This window comes from Phalacrocorax aristotelis, chromosome 10 (assembly GCF_949628215.1).
Source record: "Phalacrocorax aristotelis chromosome 10, bGulAri2.1, whole genome shotgun sequence".
Taxonomy (NCBI): Eukaryota; Metazoa; Chordata; class Aves; order Suliformes; family Phalacrocoracidae; genus Phalacrocorax; species Phalacrocorax aristotelis.
The window spans coordinates 13,200,063-13,224,086 of NC_134285.1; the positions used below are offsets into that span (position 1 = coordinate 13,200,063).

Sequence of the window (24,024 nt, forward strand, 5' to 3'; positions counted from 1 at the left end):
TCACAGGAGTGCACTGCATGCAGGGTGATGATCTGAACAGTAACCCAAGTTTCAGTAGTCACCTACATTGCTCGTGTTGTGGAGGGAACCAGCTAATTTGAATATATTTTAAATTTAGTACTTTGGTAACTTTAAAGCTTGAAGAAGTTTCAGTTTTTGCATGCTGCTAGATTTGCTTATTCTTCTCCTTTGCTACTGGGAATGCTGCTCAATGGAAACAAATCCAAACAAGGATGATGCACCCAAATGGCTGAAGGCATGAACAAAGCTGCAAGCCTTTGTGTGGAGCACTGAGGCCACAGAGGTGCAGGGAACAGCAGATTTCCAGGGAGGATAATATATTTAGGAAAGTGTCTCCAAATGAGGACCAAGCTGCCAGTCCTAGATTTAATGTTAACAGCTGATTTCAGATGTCCAGGATTACAAGAAGTTATTACTGTCAACATGAAAAAATGAATGATAAAAGATAATCAAGGCAAGAAAGAACTTAGTCAGTGGCAGGATCCCACGTAACCTCATTAACTTGTGTGAGGATGCTTTCTGATCAGGAGACTCAATGGAGTACCAAATTGGATTGGTACACAGGATACACAAAGTCTAATTTACTGCTGATGAGCAGATTTTAAATAGTAACAGCTAAATATTTGTTGTTCTTTTAATTAATGTGCTGTAACTCCCCTCTTCTGTAATATGAGGGCATTTTCCATATAGTTGCATTAAACAGGAACTGAATTGATGAAATTGTTGTCACGTTTCTCTGAGAGTAAAACTAAACTTCACCAGCAGCAAAGGTGTTGTGGAGGAAAACAGTCCACCCAAGAGATCCTGACATGGTGCTGATTTACTGATGAAGTGATTCAAGAAATCATAGAAAATCTGTATCAGTTTTCTCCCAGGTTAGGTTGGATTAGGAAGCAGAAGGTACCAAACAGTTACCAGATTAGAGGCTTTTAGGACATCTTCCCCTTTTTCTGATAATTAAAAAAACTTTAAAACAAGAGAACAAGCATGACTTCTGTTGGAGTTGAGCAGAGCCAACCTTCAGGGCTGAAAGCAGGCCTTGAAATTCAAAATATAAGTGAAGGTTCTTGGAGACGGAGCTGCTGCAGACACCATCCCCTTGCAGGAAGCTAGGCAGGTTCACGGGGAAAAGTTTGGGATGTTTCTGAGGTGGTGGAGCTACATTAGTGGTTTTTGTTATGAAATGTTGCTTCTAATAACATTAACTCACTAAATCTTCTAGTGTTTTATGAGTGACACTAGCCTGCGGCACCCTCCCAGGCATCTGGGGCCTTTCTAATTTTGCTCCCTCCCCTTGCCCCCCTTTCAGAAGGGGTCCCCAAGAGTTTTGTCACTTGTCTGGCAGAACTGGGGCAAAATGACTTTTCCAGACCCAGTGGCAGCTAATGCTTTAAGGAGCAGCTGGCAGGAGGTACAAGTAGTTGGCATGCCATTCCTTTTTCACAGTCACTGAGCATATTGTTCCCAAAGTTTTATTCATCCATGCTGGCTCAAGGCCTAGGGAGATACATCTCCAAAGCAGGGTGTCGTCGCAGAGTTATATTCAGGAGAGCGAGGGCTAGAGGAAGTGGAGGAGGAGGAGGAGGAAAAGGAGGCTCTTTGCATCACTGCAAAGGATTTGAATTTAGAAAATAAAATCATACGTAGCTTAAGATATAAAATAATATTAAAAAAAAGCTTCACTGTTTGAAAAAGATATTGCTACCTTGTTTAATAGTGACCTATTTCAGACCTATTTCTCTGTGTACTTCAGACCACACATTATATATTCCACATTCAGTGTTCCTTGACTTAATTTTATAGGTGTTTTCAGGAAATCTGCTTCTCAATGATAAATAATTAGTCTTGGGGTTTCTATTGATAAGTATCTTTCAAATTTCACAGTAGAATCATAGTAAGGGAAGTTCAGCAGTTCAGAGCCTCAACAAGATACAGAAGAAAACATTTGGATTCACTCCTGCTTTTTTTAGGTATGATGCTGGGAGAATGCCAAGCCCAGACAGGCTGGCTGTCTCGATTATTAAAATGGCCGGTTCATACTGTTTGGAGAAAAGAGAAATATCACCAGATGACATGTTGATTGTGAGGTGTATCATCTGCTTTAAATCTCAGTTTGGAAATTCCTTCTTTGGGAGAGGAGGGGGAGAGTTTCTTTTATGAAACCTCTATTTCCATAAGTCTCTGCTCTTTCTCTTCATTGCCTGAGGTTGTCCTGCGTTTGAAACACTGCCCCATGGTGAAGAAGGCACAAAATAAAAAATGATAGCCCCCAGTGATGGCACCTGATGAATTTATCAAGCTTGATTATCTGATCTGGGCTGCAGCATGAGGGCAGGAAACGTGGCAGCGAGGAGTCCCGCAGGCTTTCCGATACCTGCAGCTATCAGGCTGAGTGCTTTATTTTACAGGTCTAGTAACTAAGTTCTCTTCTCTGGAGGTAGATTAGGAGTCATGTGTTTTTATTAATGCCTCTGCCATACCCATTATATTTTTCCCAGCCAGTGATCTGTTTGGGAGCTGGATGCCAGGTAGATTTTACACTAATAATAAACCAGCCTGTTATTGCAGAGCTGGCTCTGTTCCTAAGCCAAATGAGTCCTGAATTTCTACTTTTTAAAGTCTGGATCTGTATAAAGTTATCATTATAAAACAAAAAGAAAAGGAAGGAGTAAATATCAGAGCAACCAGAAGAAAGGGCATAAGACAGTCTGAGCTTCCTGTCTCTAAACTTGCTTTTAAAACTACGGGATGTTTGCTAAGGGTGTTAGCACAACCCATGTGGTTTCTAAAGAGATAATTCCTGTATGGTGTGCAGCCCCTCCGCCCTGGCTCCCCCGCTGCGCCCTTTGCCAGGCTGGAGCTTGGAGCAGTTTCTCACATCCACCAGAGTGAAGGTTTTAAAGGTAACCCTGGGAATTTATTACTAGATCCTGTAATATTATGAAAAGAGGTTAGTGGAGAAGGGGACAGGGAAGAAACCAAACGATCCTTTCTATAGGAAAGCAGCTGTTGTTACTAATTGTGCTCACTTACACAATTTGATCCTAGCACAGACAGTTGCAGGTTCATATTTCAGTGGATAGATGGAAAGAAAATAAGCATGAAATTGAGAAAAATGGAGAAAACATCAAAACAAATAATTTGAAGGGGAGAAGAGGAAATTTTTTTACTGTATTATTTTTGGTGAGAGCATTTTTTTGTCATATGTATAATAATTATCACAACTACATTGTATGCATTTATTTTTAAGGGATCAGTTAATGAAAATGTTTTAATTTATTACATTACTCCAAGCACTTCCTGGCTCAGTGTATGTATATACACACAACTGTTAGCTTTTTAAATCCTGGTCTTTTCTAGATGCCCTGAATTTTTACATATTTGCAAAAGTATTTTCTTACGTATGACATCTTTTTAGTGCTGTAGTCCTTGCACCTTTCTAGAAGAGTACTTCAGTTTTATTTTAAGCATAAGTAGATCTGTCTGGCCCCAGCAAGTGCAGAGTGCCAATGCTTCAATGCATAGACTAGTTTTATCCTGTCTACAGCAGTGACCCTCCTGGCTGTACAATGTTTTTGAGGGATGGTTCCAGATTGTATTCCATTTATTTTACTTACTTCTAGCCCCATGAATCTCAAACATCTACATTTCCCTTGCCTTCTGGCCAGGGTTTTCCCTCAGCTTGGCTTTCCCCTGGAGAAGACAGCTGATTCAGGGACTGATTCCTATCCTGTTCCCATGCCAGAAGTTACCCTGAAAAGGAGAAACAAGGGGTTAAGTTTCTCGGCTCAGTACTCTTAATGGGCGATCAAGGGTAAGCTCATCTTGCTCTAACGGAGAAATAAATTGTAAAGTGCTGCAGAATCTTCTGGAACACAGGGGGGTGGGCATGAGAGTGCCCATCCTCAGGACATGAATATCTGGGAGGACGTTCCCTTGACTGGCGTCCCGGAGATACAGCGTGTGGAGGGCACTGCCGGGTGGGGACGTCCCTGAGCACCATCACTACTGAGGTTCCAGAGGCAATACTTCACCTGCTTCGGTTTCGCAGAATTGCTCTCCTGTGCAGTGTTGTGCTTTCATTTTGTCACCATTTATTTTCTCACACCCCCGCAAAGAAGTATATGAAGCCAGGGCTAGGGCTGATCTTTGTTTGAGACAGTGGTCTTTATAATTTACATAGTTGGGTTTTTTTCTCCTTAAAAAATGCGCACCGCAGAATCCACTAAACCTTCTTGCTTTTGCTCTCATATCCTTGCATCTGTTAGGGGAACACTTGTATATCTTGCACGTGTGTGTTTGTGTCTATATATATATGGTAAACATCAAAAGAATCCCATAGCTTGCAAACATGTTTGCTGTTGTATAACACAGAAGCAGAAAGTCTCAAAGATTCTGCCCCAGGAGTGGTTGCGGCTTTGCTGGGATTTCGACTGTTTTCACATGATATAGAAAATCCTTACCAAACACCTGATGGGCAAAGAAGGTCCATGTCTTCTGTAAGGACACTGGCCAGAAAGATGCTTCTGTTTCTGCAATATTGTACCCTAGCAAATGGTCTTCTAAATACTGACATCTTCTAAAATTTAAGGTCTGATCCTTTTGGCAAAGTCTTCCCCCACTTGTTAATGGAAATTAGAGCCAATGAAGTTGTGATACAATATTTACAGGGTAGGAAAACCCACCTTATTCAAATGTGTTCTGTCTTTTTGGATAAAGTCAGAATTTTTACATGGATAGATATTGCACAGTTTTGGCATTAATATGAACCTTTATCTGAATTACTTGATCTTTCTGAGTCTATAAAAATTAAGTTGCAAACCTTGAGAGTAGTTTGTAACCTTGGTGCTTCAAAGGCTTGCTATGAAAACGATGGGAACAGTGCTCTGCTGTGGTGTTTCAACACTTCTCTTCAGTTTTGTTGGGGAAGGTGACCAGCAAAAAAGAAATGTATAAATGTTTAAAAGTGTTTTGAGGCTTGGTTCTTCGCATGATAAAAACCTATTTTGGATTCAGTGTGAGAATAGCGTAACTTCTGCCTGCCAAATATCCCATTTTTCATACATGTATCACCTGGGGAATCTTCTTTACAAACTTCAGCTTGCAAAAAGCTAATTAAGACTTCAGTGTAATAATACCATAACAAGCCTCCTGCTATTGTGTCTTTGCAAAGGTTATAGCATTAACGAAGTATGAAACAGATTAACTACTAATCCAAGGTGTATGCTGAATTGCCCCCTTAAAGTAACGAGCTCAAATAATCAAGCACTTCATTTAGTTAAGAACAGGAATATGCAATTCCGAAACTGCTTTAGAAATATATTTTGACCAATTCAGAAGCCAAAGGCACCTTGCACAGAATTAAGCTTGGGAAAACTTAAAATTCCATAAGAATAATATATGATATAAATACTTTATTTGCCTCACTCTTCCGAACTGGGAACAAAAACGGCACATGGTTGTTTTTTCTAAAGGCAAATCGTTTAGGATCTTGGCCAGTAAAAGCAGAGCAGGACTTCTGTCCTTCGTCAAGGAAGAATGACAGTTCAAAAGAGAATGTAAAGTGTAGGCATTGGTTTCTGAAGAACACAGGCAGCTGATGAATTTTGTACAGAAAAATGTGCTTGGGAAAACAGGAATTTCTTTGAAGTTCTTTTTTGTTGCCGCAATCAGACCATGTCACTCACTGATACCTTTGTATATGACTCAGACAGTACAATTTTAAGAGACTTTTACAGATTAGGGACTCGTTTTTTTAATTTGCAGAATGTGTTTCGCTACTAAATGCCTGGTAAATTCACATGCTGAGTTCAGTTTTTCAGTTCAGATTTGTGGTTCATATTCCTTTTTGGAGCATTTGAGCATCACTGCAGCTACAGCACTGCATCTTGTGATGGCCCTTGACTAGCTTCTAGGCTAGGGCATTTGCATGTTAATCCCAAAATAAATCAGGGTAGTGATCCTACCAAACTACGTAAAATAAGAGTTTCACTGAAATCCAAGCGCCAATGGCTACATAATTAAAAACCCAACTGGACACAAAATCCTGATGTAGTACAGCATGCATGTTTGTGGCCCAGCCCTTAGGAGGAGAAGAAATGCTCGGCTTTCAGTTTTATTGAAGTGAGGTGGTTTCTGCCTGGCCCTGTAAGATGATGTGTTCATTGCGGGGGCATTAGTTCATGTGTATGAATTGGGAGGGAATCTCTGAGGGAGGGTGCAGAAGTACGAATACAAGTAGTGCATGTTTTTGCAGTATGTCCTTGTTTTCCCCTTGCAGTGACTTCCTGGGCATTCCATTCCTTGGGTCACAATGCATTTATTTTTCAGCAGTGAGTGAACATTTTGTTGCTTTCTTACATGTATGCACAAGCAAATTCTGTTTGGTGGCTTGCCTCTTCCTCTCAAGGCAGCAAACAAGCTTTCTATTGCCAAGGAAGCTCTTTCAGTGCTGGATAAAAAAATGTAATACACAGGAAATTAGTTCAACTAAAAAGCAAATTCTGCCAAGGGGAAAATTTTCATGCCGAAAGTCTGTCACAAAATATGAGTTCTTATGATGGGTTAATTTACAAATTGCTGTCCAACTGGTACTGAATGATGTTAATATGGCTGTTCAGGGCAGCGTACATTTAATTATTAGCTGTTATGATACAAGGCCATTATTTCTTCTGAGTCTATATACTTTTATTTAGTGTGCTTCTGCTATTGGGATTTTCAGGCAGCTATGTCAGTACAAAGCCTTCCCCTTTGAATGTGGAGCTGAAGAATTTTGTCTATGTCAGATTCACCAGGAGGCTATGCTACTATTACTGCTACAAACAAACATGTAAACCAGTACCAGTTTCTTGTGGGTGAAACATTACAGAGCAATACGGGAAGAACAGTTAAAGTAACTTTAATGCCCTTTAAAAACACATCTGTTTGCAGGATGGAGTGGTATTGGCATTGAGTTCAATTCCAGAAGGAGAACACCTAGGTGAAAGCCTGGACTGAATTTCTTTCAATAAAATACACTGAGAATTCAGTGCAATTCAATGTAATTAACTTCAGACCCTGGATATGGGGTGGAGGGCACATTGTCTTCTGGAAGTGCCATGGGTTCTCCAAGATTTTCGATTGCAGTTTTGCCTCTCACCCATGGGATAGCCCTGTCAGGACCACATTGACAGTCTGAAGTTTTGACGTTTTTCCAACACAACCAAAGAGCACCAATGCCAATACCAGCCTTTCACTCTCTTCCCCTTCATGAGTGGTTTTCTTGGCTGATGGAATTTCAAATAGTGTATGAAATGATACATTTTTTCAATATCACAGTCTGGGGAGCTTGACCTGCATGCAGTAGTTCAGACTCTTGGCAGTAAGTTCCCTGTATTTGCACTTTAAATAAAAACCGCGATTTCTCATCACTCTTTCTGACCCTGGAGTGGTAGAAACAATCTGTTCTTACTGAGAAACACTTAAGCTTTGTGGAACTGGAGCAAATATAAATATGGATTTATGTTATAAATCTGTAGAAAAGTTTAAGAGAAAATTGTTTTTGAGAAAAGTCAAGTTTGTTAGATGGCCGGAATACCACCATTTCTGAATCAATGACAGGACAATGCTTTGGAAAAGAAGGTACACGGTTCCGTGATGAATGGAAAGCAATGGTTAGAAATTAAAAACTATGCATTCTAATCAGGAAATGGAGAAAGTAGGAAGAGTATATTAGAATTGGTATAAACTCAATAAGGAATTTAAGACCTTCAGGGCAGATCTATGGCTAGAAATGCTATAGGACTTTGTAGAGTTGAAGGATGTCTCTAAGGTGATAAGTAGAGTACGAGATCCCTACCCCACAGCAGATCGGGTCCACTGCGGTGTCTGGCTGCTGGGTGCTTCTGGCCCATGGCTGGTGTGTGTGGAGCCACCTGCCGTGTTCTTTACCAGAGTTCATAAGTGTCCCTTGGTGGCACAGTCCAGGGCAGAGCAATGACTTGGTAGAGATGATGTTGGGATTGAACCGACCTTTTCAAATACATTTTAAAAATAATTCTTCTGAATCCCCCTAATTTTTTTTTTCTATTCAAGGTGCTAATTAGTTTATATATAATTTGAAAACCATTGAGAATTACCTTAAACAAAAAAAAGTTTAAACCATATATCTTTTTTCTTTTCGAAATTACTGAACAGAAATATTATGAACCCCTTCAAAGTTTTCATGTCTGGTTTTGGCTGAAGACATTAGCGGAATTTATCCAAGTGTAACAGAGACACTGTGTATAGCTACACTGTCTGGAAGGGCTGATAGGACTCTTGGAGGTCTAAACAGGGGAAACCAGAGTAGAAGTGCTTACCTCCACGTATTACTCTGGCGAGACGATAGTATAATGTTACATACAGAGCTGATGTAGACATATTTAAAATGGTCCTGAAAAACTGGTGAGGTTGTGCAAAGTGCCAGAAAGATTTTTTCTGGTCATACGTAATGTGGGAGCTGCTTTAAAAATGATGTCTGCATTAAAAATCATAAGTAAATAATATTCTGTTTGTCTTCTGCTATGGACTGCCTTGAGATGCTCACTCCCCATGCTGCAAACAGGTTTTTCACAGCATTAGCAGGATTTGGTGCATGTATTTCATCAGTGGTTCTGATAACTGAACTAGCTTGCTCATTAACTGCTGGATAGCTCATTAATTTTTCAACGAACTTTTTTCCTTGCCTTCTAGGTTTATGATGAATGTGACTTGGGAAGGTAAAGATTTGTCCTTCACAGCAGATGGTTATCAGGCACACCCCAGGCTGGTGGTGATAGTACTGAACAACGATCGTGAATGGGAAAAGGTGAGCATTACCTCTGGGTAAAAGACGTGGGAGGAGACAGGAGAGACTTTGTAGAACCCTATTAATGACAAGTAGACAGATTAACGTCATGGATGTCAATGATGATATTCTGCTCTAGCAGGTTTGTCACAACAGTTCAGAAAAGATAATTTTACCTTATTCTGAGTAGGTCTAAGGAGTTTTAACAGGGAAAGCAACACGTCAGTGAAGATAAGCCACATGGATTTCAGAAGATTTCTTTGAAACATGCCTTGCATTTCTTCTTACAATTTAGTAAAATAAAATGGATGACTGAAAAATGTCCAGAAACTTGGGCCTTAACTACCTAAATTTGGATGGATTCCTGTATCTTGACAACTCCAGTCCTTTTAGTTGCTTGGTTTTGTATTCTTTGAAAGATTTTAGAGTAAAGGTTGGGGTTTTTTTTGTTTGGTTGGTTTGCTTGGTTGTTTTTTTTTTTTTTTAAACTGTGAAATGTCTGTTAAATTGCAGGATATGTTTGCCTAAAAATTCAGAATCTTGACTTGTGTTGTCCTGGTAGGCAAGTGATCACCATAAACCTCTATATAGACTAGAAGGAAAAGTGTCTTAATATTAGGCTTAATCATATATGCAAGAAATAAAAGAAAAAGTTTATAATGAGCTTTTTTTTTCCCTTTAAAACTCCTGTGTCAGTCTGTGATTGTTTTGGCTCTGAGTTTTGGAGGTTATCTGTGGTCCCATGCTTTAAAAAGAGGGGACCTTAGAAACTGTTTGCAATAGGAGGTGGTAGGAAAAAATACATCTGTATCATCCACCAGTTTTATTTTAAATTCATAAAGCATGATCCTGCAATAACTAAAGTGATGCTGAAATCTATGAACTTATAGTTTTAGGATCCCATAAAATCAACTTAAAACTCCAGTTTGTAAGACTGCAAGACTCTTCATGATGTTCAGTAATAATGACAAAAATAAGAATTACTGAAGGACATCTCAGTAAATGTTCTAGTCATGCAGAAACACATAGAATAGTCCTAGATTATGCTATGTATTTCTTTATGTTCATTTGATGCAAATTTAATTCTCTGGGTAAATTTAATCTTATCTGAATGTGTCAATCTGAATCTTTGGAGAAGTCTTTTGCTCAGTAACCATTATGAAAATTTCTTGCCCTATTTTAAAATTCTTCAACAGTCTGCATATCACATGTAACATTCTGGAAAAAATATTATACTATTAGGGAATGTTAGTATGAGCCACCAACGGGAGCAAATGGTTAGAGAGGCAGCCAGCAATGCTTATGGTATAGTAATTTCATATATTTTGTACCTTGAAACTTATCTAAAGAGACCGTTCAAAGGACAAGGGGAGATAGATTTGGTGTTACTGAAAAATGAGCTAACAGCAGCAAAGAAATGCTGGATATATGAACCAACTTTGTTTCCAAGAAATAACTTGAGCCTGTTTTAACCATCAAGTGACTCGCCTATAAGTGAATGGAAGATTTAGTGCAGATTTTGCTCTATCTAACTGTGCATGTTTTACAGCAGCAGTGCACGCTCCACCTGCTGCACTGGGCTACAAGGCTCTCTGTAGGCTGATGCTTACGTTGTCTGTGCACAGTTCTCCATCTGGTAACTCTCTTCCTGCTCATTGTCGTGTCTGAGGGGCTTCTAGAAGGAAAAAAAAGTGACTGAAGGAAGGCTCCTGCCCAGAAAAAAATTTATGCATCTGCTCGTACCTGCCTCTTTGCTTTAGAGCGCGTTTGGTAGCAAGCCAGATGAGTTGCTTGGGTAGAGACAGCCTGCCCCTAGCTGCAGCTTTTGTATCTGCTTCTCTATCGTAGGACTGTGGGAAGGGGGCCAGGTTTAATTATGTCAGAGGGGAGAAGTGAAAGGCGGCCAAGAACAGGCTGTCACCACCAGAATTATTCTCCTGACCACAAGCTGATCCCTGCCTCTGTGGATGAAGACAAATAAACTGACTAATCAATTATCCTGGCAAGCTGGATGTAGCTCTCAGCTATCTCACAGCACCCCACATTTATATCAGCAGAGCATCACCGTGCACTTCAGAAATAATAGGACAGTTCCTCTGACTTAGAGACATGAGAAGGCCCTTGCCCACCCCCTGGTTTATTCAAACACCCCTCTAGTGTCATCTTGACATTCTTTCTAAGTTGCATTTCTCACCCCATATCTCTTAGTGAGTTTCTTTCTCCTTGTTCCTTTCTCCTTGTGCTGTTTTGCTCAATTTCAAAACTGTCAAAGTTACTCATCTGAGATCTAACATCTCCTGTGCTGAGTTTCCAGGCAGGCACATGCTTTTAATTCCAATTACGGTATCGCAATGAGTATCACAGAATTGTTATACTGAAGTTTTACTAAATATCCTCAATCCTATATGGAAAACATCAAGTCCTAGAATCTAATTAAATTATTTACTCATGTGAAAAACTGACAATGCAACAGCCTGCTAATCCTTGTAATGTAACTAATGTACATAGAAATCACGAGTAGCTACTTTATTATTTATGTGAGAAAGAGTAATTGAGATTTATGTGGAGAATTTTTTACCCATTATTCTCCTAAAAAAAGATTTAGTAATAAAAATAATTTTCCCTTGGTTTTAGTGTAATAATCTGCTTTTACTTAAATACAGTTTCTCCTGGGTCTCAAAATTGATATGCTTGACTCGAGGCTTGAGGTTATAGAAAATTCATTCAACCATAGCTGAAGAGCATACATCTTATCCCCAGGAAAACAAGTTCCTGTTCCTTTACAAGTGACTCAGTATCAAAACTTTGAAGCGGTAACTTCACATGTATATGGGGTTGACTGAGGGATTTGTCCCATATCAGATTCTGAAAAAAGCTGGTTGGATGATAATAGTTTGAAGACTGAAAATCACTTTTGGGCAGGCATCCAGCAAGATATTTTGACAGATCCTAAAGCAGCTACTCAAACTTCTGACATCAACATTCATATTCTTGCTGCTAATCTTGACAGGCAAAGGGGCTGCTGTTCTCAGGAAAGAGGTTTTTAAGAAGACAAGCTTAATGTGCTTGTTTCAGTGAAACTTGGTAAATTTGCCAGAGTTAAATGTTGCCCAAATATCACCAAAGCGCTGCAGGAACACTGTGCTAGTGCTAAAAAAATCCTCAGAGGTCCAGCAGCACCAGCTGCAACTCCCCCATTACTCTTATCCCAGTGAGGTGTGACCAGGGTGTCTCACCTGGCCCATTAACCTCACTGAGTTGCAAACTTCAGTCTGTTACTCTTTTTTTCTTTTTTTTTTTTTTTAATGTGGAAATAAACCCAATCAATTCAATATTAAAATCATATACTAGAATATAATTAGCAGTGGCAAAATTAGGCGGTATAATTAGCTGTGCATATCATATATGTTAAGTAAGGAAGGGAAGACTGTATAGCATTTGAGGATGAGTGTATTCCATGTGTAAAGATGAGTTCCAGGCTAAAAACAGCCTTTAATGGTGCTCCCAGATAGATACAGATAAAATTACCATGGTGGTCTGTATTCTGGGTGAATTTGTGAGATATAAGTGCCCTACATTTTTGTAGCCAATAAATTTTTACAAGAAGGAAGAGTAACAGTACATGGCACAATTGCTAGTTAAATGCCACTGCAAGAACTGTTACTTACATGGAAGTTTATTCTAAATGTAACCAATAACCTTTAACTTTCTATTAATGCTGGATTTAATGTAGAAATTGATTTTGCTGTGATTAACTAGCATATGCCAGATCTACAGTGTGTGAGGATGTACACATTAGTATCTAAGTAGGAATGAGTGGGCAGAGGGTGCATGATTCCTGTCTGGAATAAATGAACCAGGTCTTCACAGAGAGCTCCTTCTGGCTAAAAACATCCACCATTATGTAGCTGAGAAAGGACAGCAATCGTATCTAATGGTATAGCTGAAACTTCACTGGACAAGAACTGAAAAATCTAACACTTAGTCAGATTTCTGATAGAGCTTTTTGCCAGAGTACTGTGAAAATAAAAAGTCACTGAGATGGTACAGGGTAGTTTCTTGTGAAATCTCAATTTATTTCAGAGCAGGGGTCGTGACAGCTGAAGGATTCTGATGCCTCGTGATAGACATTCCCTAAACATTGTGAAGAAATACATATATTTTAAATAGAACAGATGAAATTGCATGATCTAATCATCCATTTGCGGGTATATCTTTTTTCAGTAGCTCTGTGGCCAAACATGATACATTTTCTTTGCCCACAGCAGAAACAGCATGCTCTTTAACATCTGTTGGGTTGTCATTTCCTTTGTTCCATCCTTGTTGCTTAGTGTATTTAGCCTTCCTGTAAATATGCCTATCCCGACTCTTACTGTCAAGTGAAAATTGCATATTGTTTCTGTATCAGTGAGCTTTTACTTAGCCTAAAGGCCTTTCTTTTGACCTTTACTGTACCAAATTCTTTGAATTGCACCAATTATTATGCAACTTTTCTTAAATCCTGTATTCCAAAGGAGGATGGTTCCCTCCTCTCTGCTGCTGTATACAAATCACAGCTACCATGGAAAGCAGTGAAGTGTGTTTTGCTCCTGTTCTTTACAGCTAATATTAGAGAGGAGATTAAAGAGTAGGAAAGCTTTCAGGGCAGCTCTTCCTCTCAGGAGGTAAAGTTGTGGCTATCTGGACATTTCTGGAGAGCTATAAGATTTTCACTGAGTGCAGAGGTGACAAAAAGTCTTCCCTAACTGGGAGGTAGAGGAAGGGACTGTCAATTTGTTTAGCTCTTTTCCTTTCTAATGACATAATCAATGCATAAAGTGGCTTCTCTGGCATGACTTTGAACTCTTGCGCTACATAGAGTTATTTGGGATATTTCCCAGTACCAAAACTATACCAACCACTGAGGGTTTGGTGAGTGCTAATTACTAATTCTGCATTGAAAAATGAGCCTACAGGAAGTGGTAGCTTTTCTTTCTCCTCCTGTTTGTTCATAATCTCTCCGGTACTGTGTTTTCTTTTGAGTCCTGCTGGTTGCAGTATTGGTGCCTTCCTGTCAGCGTAAGGAGCAGCCATGGGGGAAGAGTGGTACATTTGCATACACCGTATGAGATTTTGCAGCAAATTTTGAAAACTTCAAAGTCTTTAAATGGATGTCTTCAAACCACCCAGGACTGTAAACCACTCCCTATTAATAAGACATGAAAGTGCTCACATCATATTTTGTCATTTAAATTTAGAGCGTCATTGTGAAATGTGGACCTTCAGAAATGCGAAGCGACGCAAAGGTTTGCAGCAGGAGGTATAAAACAGATGCTGTTTCTGGAAGAGCGATTTTGCTCTTGTGCTTTGTTCTGCAGCTGCCTGTTATTGCTAACCCAACAAACTCGATTTATGCTTTCTATTTATTGACTGAAAACTTGCCAGAGTAGCTCTTCCTTGCAAGTGGAAAAGTGTGATGAAATAAAAGTAATAAATATTTTTTCTATAAAGCAAGGTGAGTTAGATTTTGCATTTGCTCAGCATTATTTTCTTCACAAAGGTGATACAGCTGAAAAAGTATGTTTGCAATATGTGTGAGTATTTAACATTGAAAGAACATCCCTGAAAATTTTTCTCTTTTCAAATGCTTGTTCGGGTAGTCCTGGGAGTGCATTTAGTATCCATGTTGTCATGTAACATTTTTTCTTACAAAAGGATGATGACTGTATATTGCGTACGGTTCCCATCTGCTGGGAAGAGTGTGATAGGACCGAGTTATTTGTTTGTTTTCCATGAGATACGCCGGTGTGACAGACTTCCTTTTCGTGCCAGCATTGGCACGCAAGGGAGAACATGCTCTGCTCTTTTCTCTCTCTGCTCAGGATCTGGCTTGCTCTTTTTCTCTGATTTGATGGTCTCTGTGAGGGTGTGCAATTAGAATTATGTCAACCATCCTCATGACTGCTTTAGGGTGCAGCAGGAGAGAGGGGTCTCCATGAGGTACAATAATGTGTAACTTTGCAAGTTGCCTCTCTGTCTTCAGCTAGCTGTATTTATCTAGCTGTTACGCAGAAACGCACCAAATCCTTCATTATCACACTCCTTGGCTGCAATCTTCAAAAGATAAATAGGCATGTATGAGGTGGTCAAGCCATGTACATAATAGAGTGAGTTTGTAAGGTGCTTTAGACAATGGTGAATGAGATGAAGGCCCTATGATTACTAATTCAGTCTGACCTCACACAAGCTCTTCCACGCTCTCAGCTATTTTCTGCTTTCCTTCCTGTATCCTGTAGAGATTAACCAAAGGGAATATTCCAGACTGCATATGAAGATGGAGAAAATAGGAAAGAATGTACAAGGTCAAAAAAAGGATACAGTGGTGTATGTACCATTGTAAGTCCATACCTGAAGCTGAGTTTGGCAATTACAATAGTGAAGCAAAAGTTTGATTCACTATCAAAACTACATTTTTGTATAAGAATTCCAGCCATTTGGCCATAAGTAAGGATTTTTATAAATTGGGGCAGGATCTTTCCCAAAAACTCTTCTATTGCCCTTTTTTCAAGTGAGGGCCATCTTCTGTATTTCTCTAGGATTGAGGCCACATCATTATTGGTCTAAGTAGGAATGACAGAAATTTATCATAAATCTCTGGATATTTTGTGGCATTTCCACACGGCAGAGTGGAAGTATTTGCGCACAGTTTTTGACCGTTCTGCAAGGGAGTTCTGTGATGTTTTGAGCATTATCCTCAGCTTGAATTTTCTTTTTTAAAAATGTTCGTTTTACAAATACACACTACTGTGTTTATTACTTTAAAGTCTTTCTTAATGCAGTTTTACCTTCCATCTCCATTTTTGAATCTGGCAACACAGATGTTCCATTGTATCTGCTGAGAATAAGCTAATTTTCACTTTTAATTTCTCTAGTAATATTAATTGGATTCTTAGGAGGTCCAAGCAGGAGAGCTTTCTTTCTAGGCACACTTTTGTGCTCTTTTTGCTCTAAGCATGCTATTCTCTTCTCTGTTGCTTGACTTGCTATAGACTAACTAAATGTAGTTAATTGGGTTTAAGGTTGGAACATACATCAAATTTTCAGACCTGTCTTTGAACTATTCAGTAGTTTCATCTTACAGGTTGCATAATCCAGAAGTCCAAATGTTCCTCCTGTAATTTATTTAATGCTCTATTAAATGGTTGTCGTTCTAAAAAAGTCATTTACCTAAATGAAAAGGAGTTTTTACAGAACACATTTTACAAAAATAGCTGTATATTTCCCGTGTTCTACATGTGCCTAGGGGTGCTAAGGAATGATTCCTCAGCACATGAGATTTTGAAACAGCAAAAGGTTGCAGGTGAAGATGACTTTGTGCTACATCAAAATGGGGATTGGTGGGAATCTTAAATATTCTTAATCTTCCAGGAAACAGGAAATGAATAGGTGAGGAAAGGGATGCAGGTAAGACTGAGCAAACTGCCCTGATTCATCTACAGCTAAATTTCCTGTCATTAGGGATTGGCTACACCAAATATAAATGTTTTATCTTGTATTGTCTTAATTTTAAATTCAGGGTGGCTGGGCCTGAGACACCAGCTCAAATATGTGAGATTCTTCTTCATTAAGTTGGACCGTGTCTCTGGCTGCCTACTGTTAATGTGCTGTGCTTTCAGCCGAGTTCTCTGGGGCAGTAGTCTTGCTTCCAGGAGCCATGGGGAAATTATTATCCTGACTGACACATAGTTTTGAAATCTTAGAAGAGTTTCCATTCTGTTTCGGAGAAAAAAAAATAAAAATTTCAAATTCTATGAATCGGTAACAGAAACAAAACCCCCCAATATAATAGATTGGAGTAATTGAAATTCTTTCATCTCAAATTTATCTCTACATATTCTGATAAATTAGCACGTATTTCTAGATAGCAAGTCCAGAACCATAAGTGCAATGTCTTTATTAAAACATCTTTATTTCTGTTTACAAGGTGTTTGAAATGGTGATTTTATGTCTTGAACAGTAAAGAGCCCACTTTCTGGACTGTTTTCTTTCAAGAAATTAGGACAATGGAAATTATCTTCAGAAAAGTTCTCTTTAACCCATCTCCCACCCTATCAAAACATAACCTGGCAGGCCTGTGCAGTATTTTAACTTCCTGTTGTACTCTGGCTACCCTTTTTCAAGCAGTGATGGCTTGAAGACTGAGGAGATAAGAAAAATCTGAATGGCAAAGAGTTCCATTGAGATCAATCAAGTACAAGTAGGAATTTTTAGGCTGCAAACAGAAAGAATAAGATAGTAATTCCTCACTGTGGGGGTAACATTTCCACAGTAGAGGCAGCGTGTTTCTATCTGACATGTGAGTTTGCCACTGTTTTATTTTTGTCAACATGTTAGTCTTTGATAGACTGGCTATAAAAATTTTTTCCCGTCTCTGCTAAGCGTATGTAGAGTTACTGTTCATTACTGTTCCATATTGAAGGTTTGTTGTTTCACCTGCAAATTAATGTATTCTAGTGTTCAAATCTTTTGTCATTAAAATTAGAAAATGTTATATAAAGAATATCTGTATCGGAGATACCAATATTAGTAGGTAAGCATGCCAGTTTAAACACAGACCCCTTCTACCTCAAATTTAGGTGCTTGGACTTGGTCGGAGGATGCCACGTTTAGTCCATTTCCTCAGTTGTCTCCTACCGAGAGCAGCAACTGAACTTCTCATATTCTACTTTTCATATTTTACATATTCTACAGCATTTATAATGACCTTCACAGGTGGAACCAGGACTTGGCATGCTTTTTTTAACTCAAGTATTTTGCTTTGTTGTCATAGGTAGGCCACTTTAACAGTTAGTGTTGACTAAGAATCTGGGTTTGCACACAAATTATTACATTTTATAAGCAGACCTCTTTATAATGTTCTGAAATACGAGTATGTGTAGTTGTTATAACCTGTTGGTTTTTTCCCTAAGTATTTGAAGGCTTTAAAGGCATTAAAAACAGATATTGACTGCATCTAATTGACTAGATCTGACTTCCCTAAGTGACATAAATGCTAATCCTGCAGGGCGCCTGCATTTGGATGCAATTTCATAAATGCTCTTTCTTATGATGGGAACCTGCTCCTGGTTTAGTTTTGCTTATTCTACAGGTTTTCTGTGTCATTTCAACCCTTCACCCTGTAAAAAGGGATACTATCAATTGCACAAGGATGTTGAAAACTGAGTAATATCTGAAGACACAAAACATTGTGTAAATAATTAATATCATGCATATTCTTAATAACAGTGCTATAATTAGTTCTGCATAAGCTAAAAGGCTTTTAATACAAATATAAAAATCCTCCCATATTTTGTCTATGTGCTTTAATTGTATGAAACTAAATTCTTACCCTCCACTCAAATGAAAAAGAAAAAACTGTTTTGATCATTCAAAACTGTAGCAGACTGATAGAAGTGTAACATGTAATCTTGAACAGTATAGCTATTTTAAAATCAAAATACCAAATAAATGTGGAAACTGTTCACTTGTGAGTCCAGCATCAGCAGCAGAGCATATCTGACGCCTGTGCTAACAATTTATTAATTAGAACAAAGAAATTTCCCAAACAGAAGCATTTCCCAAACCCAAAGGAGTGACCTACAGGCTCTTTCTATTTAATCCCCTTCCTCATTTGCTATCCTTAGCCCACCAGTGAGGATTTTGAGAGCTTTTTGTTTTTCTACCATTCTTCATGACATTGATATCTTTCTCTTGTACTTTTGTTCATTGTGCATTCTGATACTGTGGGTTACTCATTGTACTGGTGGTAGCAGCGATGACCTGCAATAGACATGTAATTTGTGCACCATATAAAGCCCGGGTGAAGTCACTGCGACACCCTGAGACTGCAGCAGTAGAGCTCTTGGGACAGAGAAGTAGGGATGCCCCTAAGACCCAAGGCAAGGTCTCAATTTGTAATTGTTTTTAAAAAATAATGTTACAAGGAGTGAATATTGAGATAAATCCATGGAAGGCAACAGATAAAAATTTTTTGACCCTAACTTTAGAACTCTGCTCAACACGTAACACTTCCATACAGATACAACTGTCAAACCAAATCAGCATGTCCCCAAACTCAGCCATTTAAAAATTTACTGGTTATATCCTCCTCAGAACAAGAAAATGGCGGTTACTCCAGTTGATGTATGAAAGAGTATCATGATTCCTCTTTTAGCAGCACCAAAAGCGTTGTTACATTTTTGGTAGGATCAGATGAACTCATATTGTTGTGGGCAGCTCGTGCTCCTGTTGGTCCATGTGACAGCGAAGCAAGTGCAGGAGGCGGCTTGCAGAGGGATGTGCTTCAGAATTAGGCAGATCTGCCTCCTCCCAGAATCCTAAATAGATTGATTTAGAAAGGCAGGTGCTGCCGCTGCTATAATCCTGAACACACAAATGCAACTGAGCCTTGGTCACATTTCTTTTCTTCTTGCTGGTTGGAACAGTCAGTCAGGCACATTTTCCACCTCTGAAGTTCATCGTATTACTTGGCTCGTTTGCTGTTTGACTGAAGTACTGAGCTGGCTGGATATCTCCCCACTCCAGATGGCCAACTTCATGGCGTACTTAGGGCATAGACGTGAACGACACTGTGTAAGTGAACATAAACCAGCACAGACTCTGCTGTGAATGTGATTCTATACCATAACTTGACCATTAAACTATTTTTGCAATATAACTGTCTCATACAGAGTTAAATAGATTTGTTTCCCTGTGTATGAAATATTTTTTCTCATAAAGGCTTAATCCATTGTGTTTTTGTTAAATTTCATACTAGAACTGTACTTACAAATCCTGTGTCTGGTTCCCACTGATTTAGGTGTGAATTCCTAATTCTCTTGAGATATTTTGGATATCCTAATTTAAGGGTATAGAGCCGTGGCATTTCTGCCTCCTACATTAAAGTATAGCAAGACATCTTGACTTATAAACAGGATGTAAAGGAAACTGCAAAGGGCATGTGCTTGTAGGCTTCCCTAAATAGGAATGGGTATAAATCATATTCTTCAGGAATTTTTGTGATCCAGTCTTTAGGAGACAGAAGGTAGGTGACAATTTTTTTACTTTTTTTTTTTTTTTTTTTAGGACTTGAGTGTCTCATTGTACTGTTAATTTCTACCCTTTTCCTTGCAAAACAAGTATTTTAGCAGTCTCAAGATTACATTACAATTTGTTTAGCTTAAGCAACTGAAGAATTATTAAAATGCATTATATTATAAATTTTGTGGATTGCTAGCACATTTATATTATCTGTCATCGCTCCTCGGATAAAACATGCAATTAGATTTATAGATACAAAGTAGTTAAATGCAATCTGAGGAAGAAAATGCTACAGCTTTCAAAATATTTAAATCATATGCCCCTTTCTGGTGTTCTGGAAGTGGAAAGAAATGTGGGTTAATTTAGAAAGGATAATTTATAATAGTAAAAATAAATAAACAATTTTAATGTAAAGTGGGGTATGCTTTCTTAAACTCTTCCAAAGGTTGGCAGTAACTAAAGCGGAATAAAATATGTTATTTCTAATAAGAACTAAATCATGCACAACTGAACTTGTGTTTATTAAAAACGTGGTTTGGCCTGGCTCAGGTGCAAGGGCATCCTAGGTACAGCCTTTCACAATGGCTTTTCAAACTATAAGAATAGAAGAGTTTTCTCTTTTGAGAAGATACAGAAATGATATTATGATACTTTGGTTATCCGTCTGATGTTAGGGGGGGTGTGTTAGTTTTCTTTTTTTTTTCTTTTTTTTTTTTTTCTTTTCTTTTGAGAACTGTTTTCTTATTACTGCAAATTGGTCCTGATTCCAGATGGAGTATCTGGTTGCTGTTCTGGCTCAAATGGAAAAGATACATGTCAAATTTCAGTGCAACTATAGCCAGGTGATAGATAGCTTTAACTGATGACATTCAGTCTTTGTGAAGCTGTTATCTCTTAAAATAACCTTCCCTTATTTGTCCTTAACACAGTGCATCTTGTCACTTCATGCAATTACTGAAAACTTGTAAAGTAATTTTGATGACAAAAACCTGAGACAACGCTCTTTGCAATGTAATTTCCTGTACCTGTATCCCAGTACATTTAATATTAGATCTCATTTATCAAAAACAAGCAAGCAGATATTGGCAGCCTGTGTACCTTGCCATTTCAGGTGGGGAAATGGGAGAACAACTCGCTGAGCCTGAAGTACTCTGTCTGGCCAAGGTACAGCTCTTTCGCAGACAGTGACCCAGATGATAACCATTTGAGTATTGTCACCCTGGAGGAGGCTCCCTTTGTCATTGTTGAGGACGTGGATCCTTTGATGGAAAGTTGCCAAAAAAACACTGTGCCGTGTCGTAAATTTGTCAAAATTAAGTAAGTAAATACACAGCATTCCTTTTTTTTTTTTTTTGAGTGCAACATACGTACCCCTATTTCCTTATAAATTCTCTCCTTTCCTTTTTTCATTGTATAATTGTTTTCTGACACTTTGCTGTTCTTTTCACCTTGCTTCCTATCTTTGCTTTTCCTTCTGTATTTTGTTTCCTCTTTCTTTTTCCCTTTCCCACATGGTATGCTCTTGTTTGCACATCTTCCTTTTTAATAAGATGAAAGATTCTGGTTATATACATGTAAGTTACATTGAATAAATGACAAGAGAGTAAGTTCACAGTAAATTCAAAGTCACCTAGAATTAGCCCTTTTCAGTCACATGGAAGAAAATTGCATTCTAAAATAGAATTGTTTTAATTGAGTCCTCTTTGAATTGTTTCCAGTTATGTTGAAATATGCTTGTTTTAATTAGTCTTTAACAATTTCAGAATGTCTCCTATTAAAAATGTATGTTTATGCTGAAATTTGGTACAGCATAAACTACCCCAGCATAAAATACCACTGTGTCATACCATCTAGAGAAAAGTCCCCTGCTTTTATTGCTCTATAACTTTGGAGCAGTCATTAGAAACCAGCGGAAAATTCCTCATGGTGCATTTATGAGTGTTGTTTCACCCATTCTCTGCTTCAGTCTACATATTTATGAACTGAACATAACAAGAACATTTTTTTACTGAGCAGATGTTAGGGAATATAGTGCATGTTTCCAAAGATTTCCAGAGACTGCTAAACGGCTGTGCAGATGCTTCCTGAAGTCCAGAGAAACATTTTTTTGACATAACTATACTCGGTCAAGTTCAAAACTAGTTTTATGTTAATTTTGAATTTTTTCAAAGGCCTTAAAATGTTGCCTTGGCTTCTGAAGACACTTATACTAAAAAGTTCTAGAGGTTGTGAAATGAATATTCCAGAAAAATACATAAAGGGAAAGCCTTTGTCTTTGAACTCAAAGGCAGCCTGAAATTCACCTCCTCAAAGTGCAGAAAAAAGGTGTAGCATCCATTTTCAGTACAGTGAACTGCTATGCCTTTATAAAGCTTACATGTTGGTAAGTTCTGTAATTACTAAATGACATGTACTCTTTCGTCTTGAGAGTAAAAGTAATAAATGTTTAATCTAAGCCTGAGAGAGAGATTAGTGAGAGGAGGCTATATGTCTTGATGGAGAAGTGAAGTGCAGTAGGCTGGATACTTCAGCAGAAAGCATGTCGTACAAGGTCTACCATTATCTTGTATTCATCTCCTGTCAAGAAATTACGTTATGATTAGTAAGAGCTACAAACACCATATAAAGCATCCTGTGGATTATTTCTCCATTGATGCAGAGAAACATGGTCGCTTACAAGTATGACAAAATATTGTTTCGCAGTATGCTGAATCTTGCTGTTGTCATTCTTCTGTTTTTCCCAGTAGAAATGTTTATGTCTCTCTCCTCTGTTGACAGCAACTCAACTAATGAGGGAACTAATGTAAAGAAGTGCTGCAAAGGATTCTGCATCGATATCTTGAAGAAATTGTCTAAAACTGTCAAGTTCACATATGACCTGTATTTGGTGACTAATGGGAAACATGGCAAAAAAGTCAATAATGTGTGGAATGGAATGATTGGTGAAGTAAGTTCTGTTAGGTAAAACAGCTCTTAAGTAAGAACTTAGCAATGTTTGGTTTTAATTCTTTTGGAGAAATGAGGTATTATCTACTGAGTAATATTGGTGGTGTCTTCTCTTTGTGGATCAGGTGGTATACCATCGTGCAGTTATGGCTGTGGGGTCTCTCACTATTAATGAAGAGCGCTCTGAAGTGGTTGACTTCTCGGTGCCATTCGTTGAGACGGGGATTAGTGTCATGGTGTCACGGAGCAATGGCACAGTTTCACCATCTGCTTTTCTAGGTATGATTCTCCACACCACCCAGATCATTTAATTGCATTTCTATAGAGCTGAGTAGGTTTCATTGTTTGTTAAGCTATATAGTTCCTTGATGTCTTTCTGTCAAGTACTGAATTTTATATTAGGAAGTTTGTACCGTGTTGACATGCTAATTAACATGATTATTAGCACATGAAGGTAGTGCTGTTGGTTTCAGATGCAGTGAGTGAAAACCAATGATAGCTATTTTAATATGAAAAAGGATCCTACAAAACCTTCAGTTGGGAAAACTTACTTCCTCAAAAAATGCTTCTTTACAAACTAATTTATGATTGTTTGGCCCATTATAAATGGTTTCATATCTTTTTAACGTTCACATTCACAAAATAATTTAAAAGCCAGTTGTAGAATAGCTAAGAAAAAGAGGCTTCCTTATGATTAGAAGAGATCTGACAGCTAATTTGGTAACAGCTTCTGAACACCATATGACTGCACTGGGGAGCTTCTGAGTGTTTTCTCCATTGATGCAATTGAATCACAGAATCCCAGGTTGGAAGGGACCTCAGGGATCATCTAGTCCAACCTTTCTAGGAAGAGCTCAGTCTAGACAAGATGATTGACTTGTGATGATGCAGTTGAACAGATATAGCAAAGAGATATAGCAAGACAAGATATAGCAAAGAGATGAAAGGCTGGACAGAAAGGAGGTGGGATAAAAAGAAACAAAGACTTTGGTCTTCCTTCCTTGTTTGCTTGTTTCAATTGTTCATTTCTCCTTCTGTTATTTCCCTCTCCTTCTCTTCTAGTGCTTATTGTTTACTTCTGTATTTGGTGGTTAGCCTGAATTTACCTGAAGCTGAAAAGAGAATGAACCATGACATGGATCAAAAATGCCTGGATATTATATTCCTCATAGTTCTTTTGGGCCCAGTATTTT

General features: G+C 38.4%; 1 protein-coding gene across 1 annotated transcript in view; it reads left to right on the forward strand.

The window, feature by feature from the left end:
- GRIN2A (glutamate ionotropic receptor NMDA type subunit 2A) overlaps window positions 1-24,024 on the forward strand; it is a 180,759-nt gene that overhangs the window by 104,950 nt on the left and 51,785 nt on the right. The window contains exons 3-6 of the mRNA XM_075106200.1: window positions 8,734-8,848; window positions 20,997-21,202; window positions 22,664-22,832; window positions 22,957-23,110. Coding sequence (XP_074962301.1) covers window positions 8,734-8,848; window positions 20,997-21,202; window positions 22,664-22,832; window positions 22,957-23,110 — 644 coding nt within the window. The remainder of the gene's footprint in view (window positions 1-8,733; window positions 8,849-20,996; window positions 21,203-22,663; window positions 22,833-22,956; window positions 23,111-24,024) is intronic.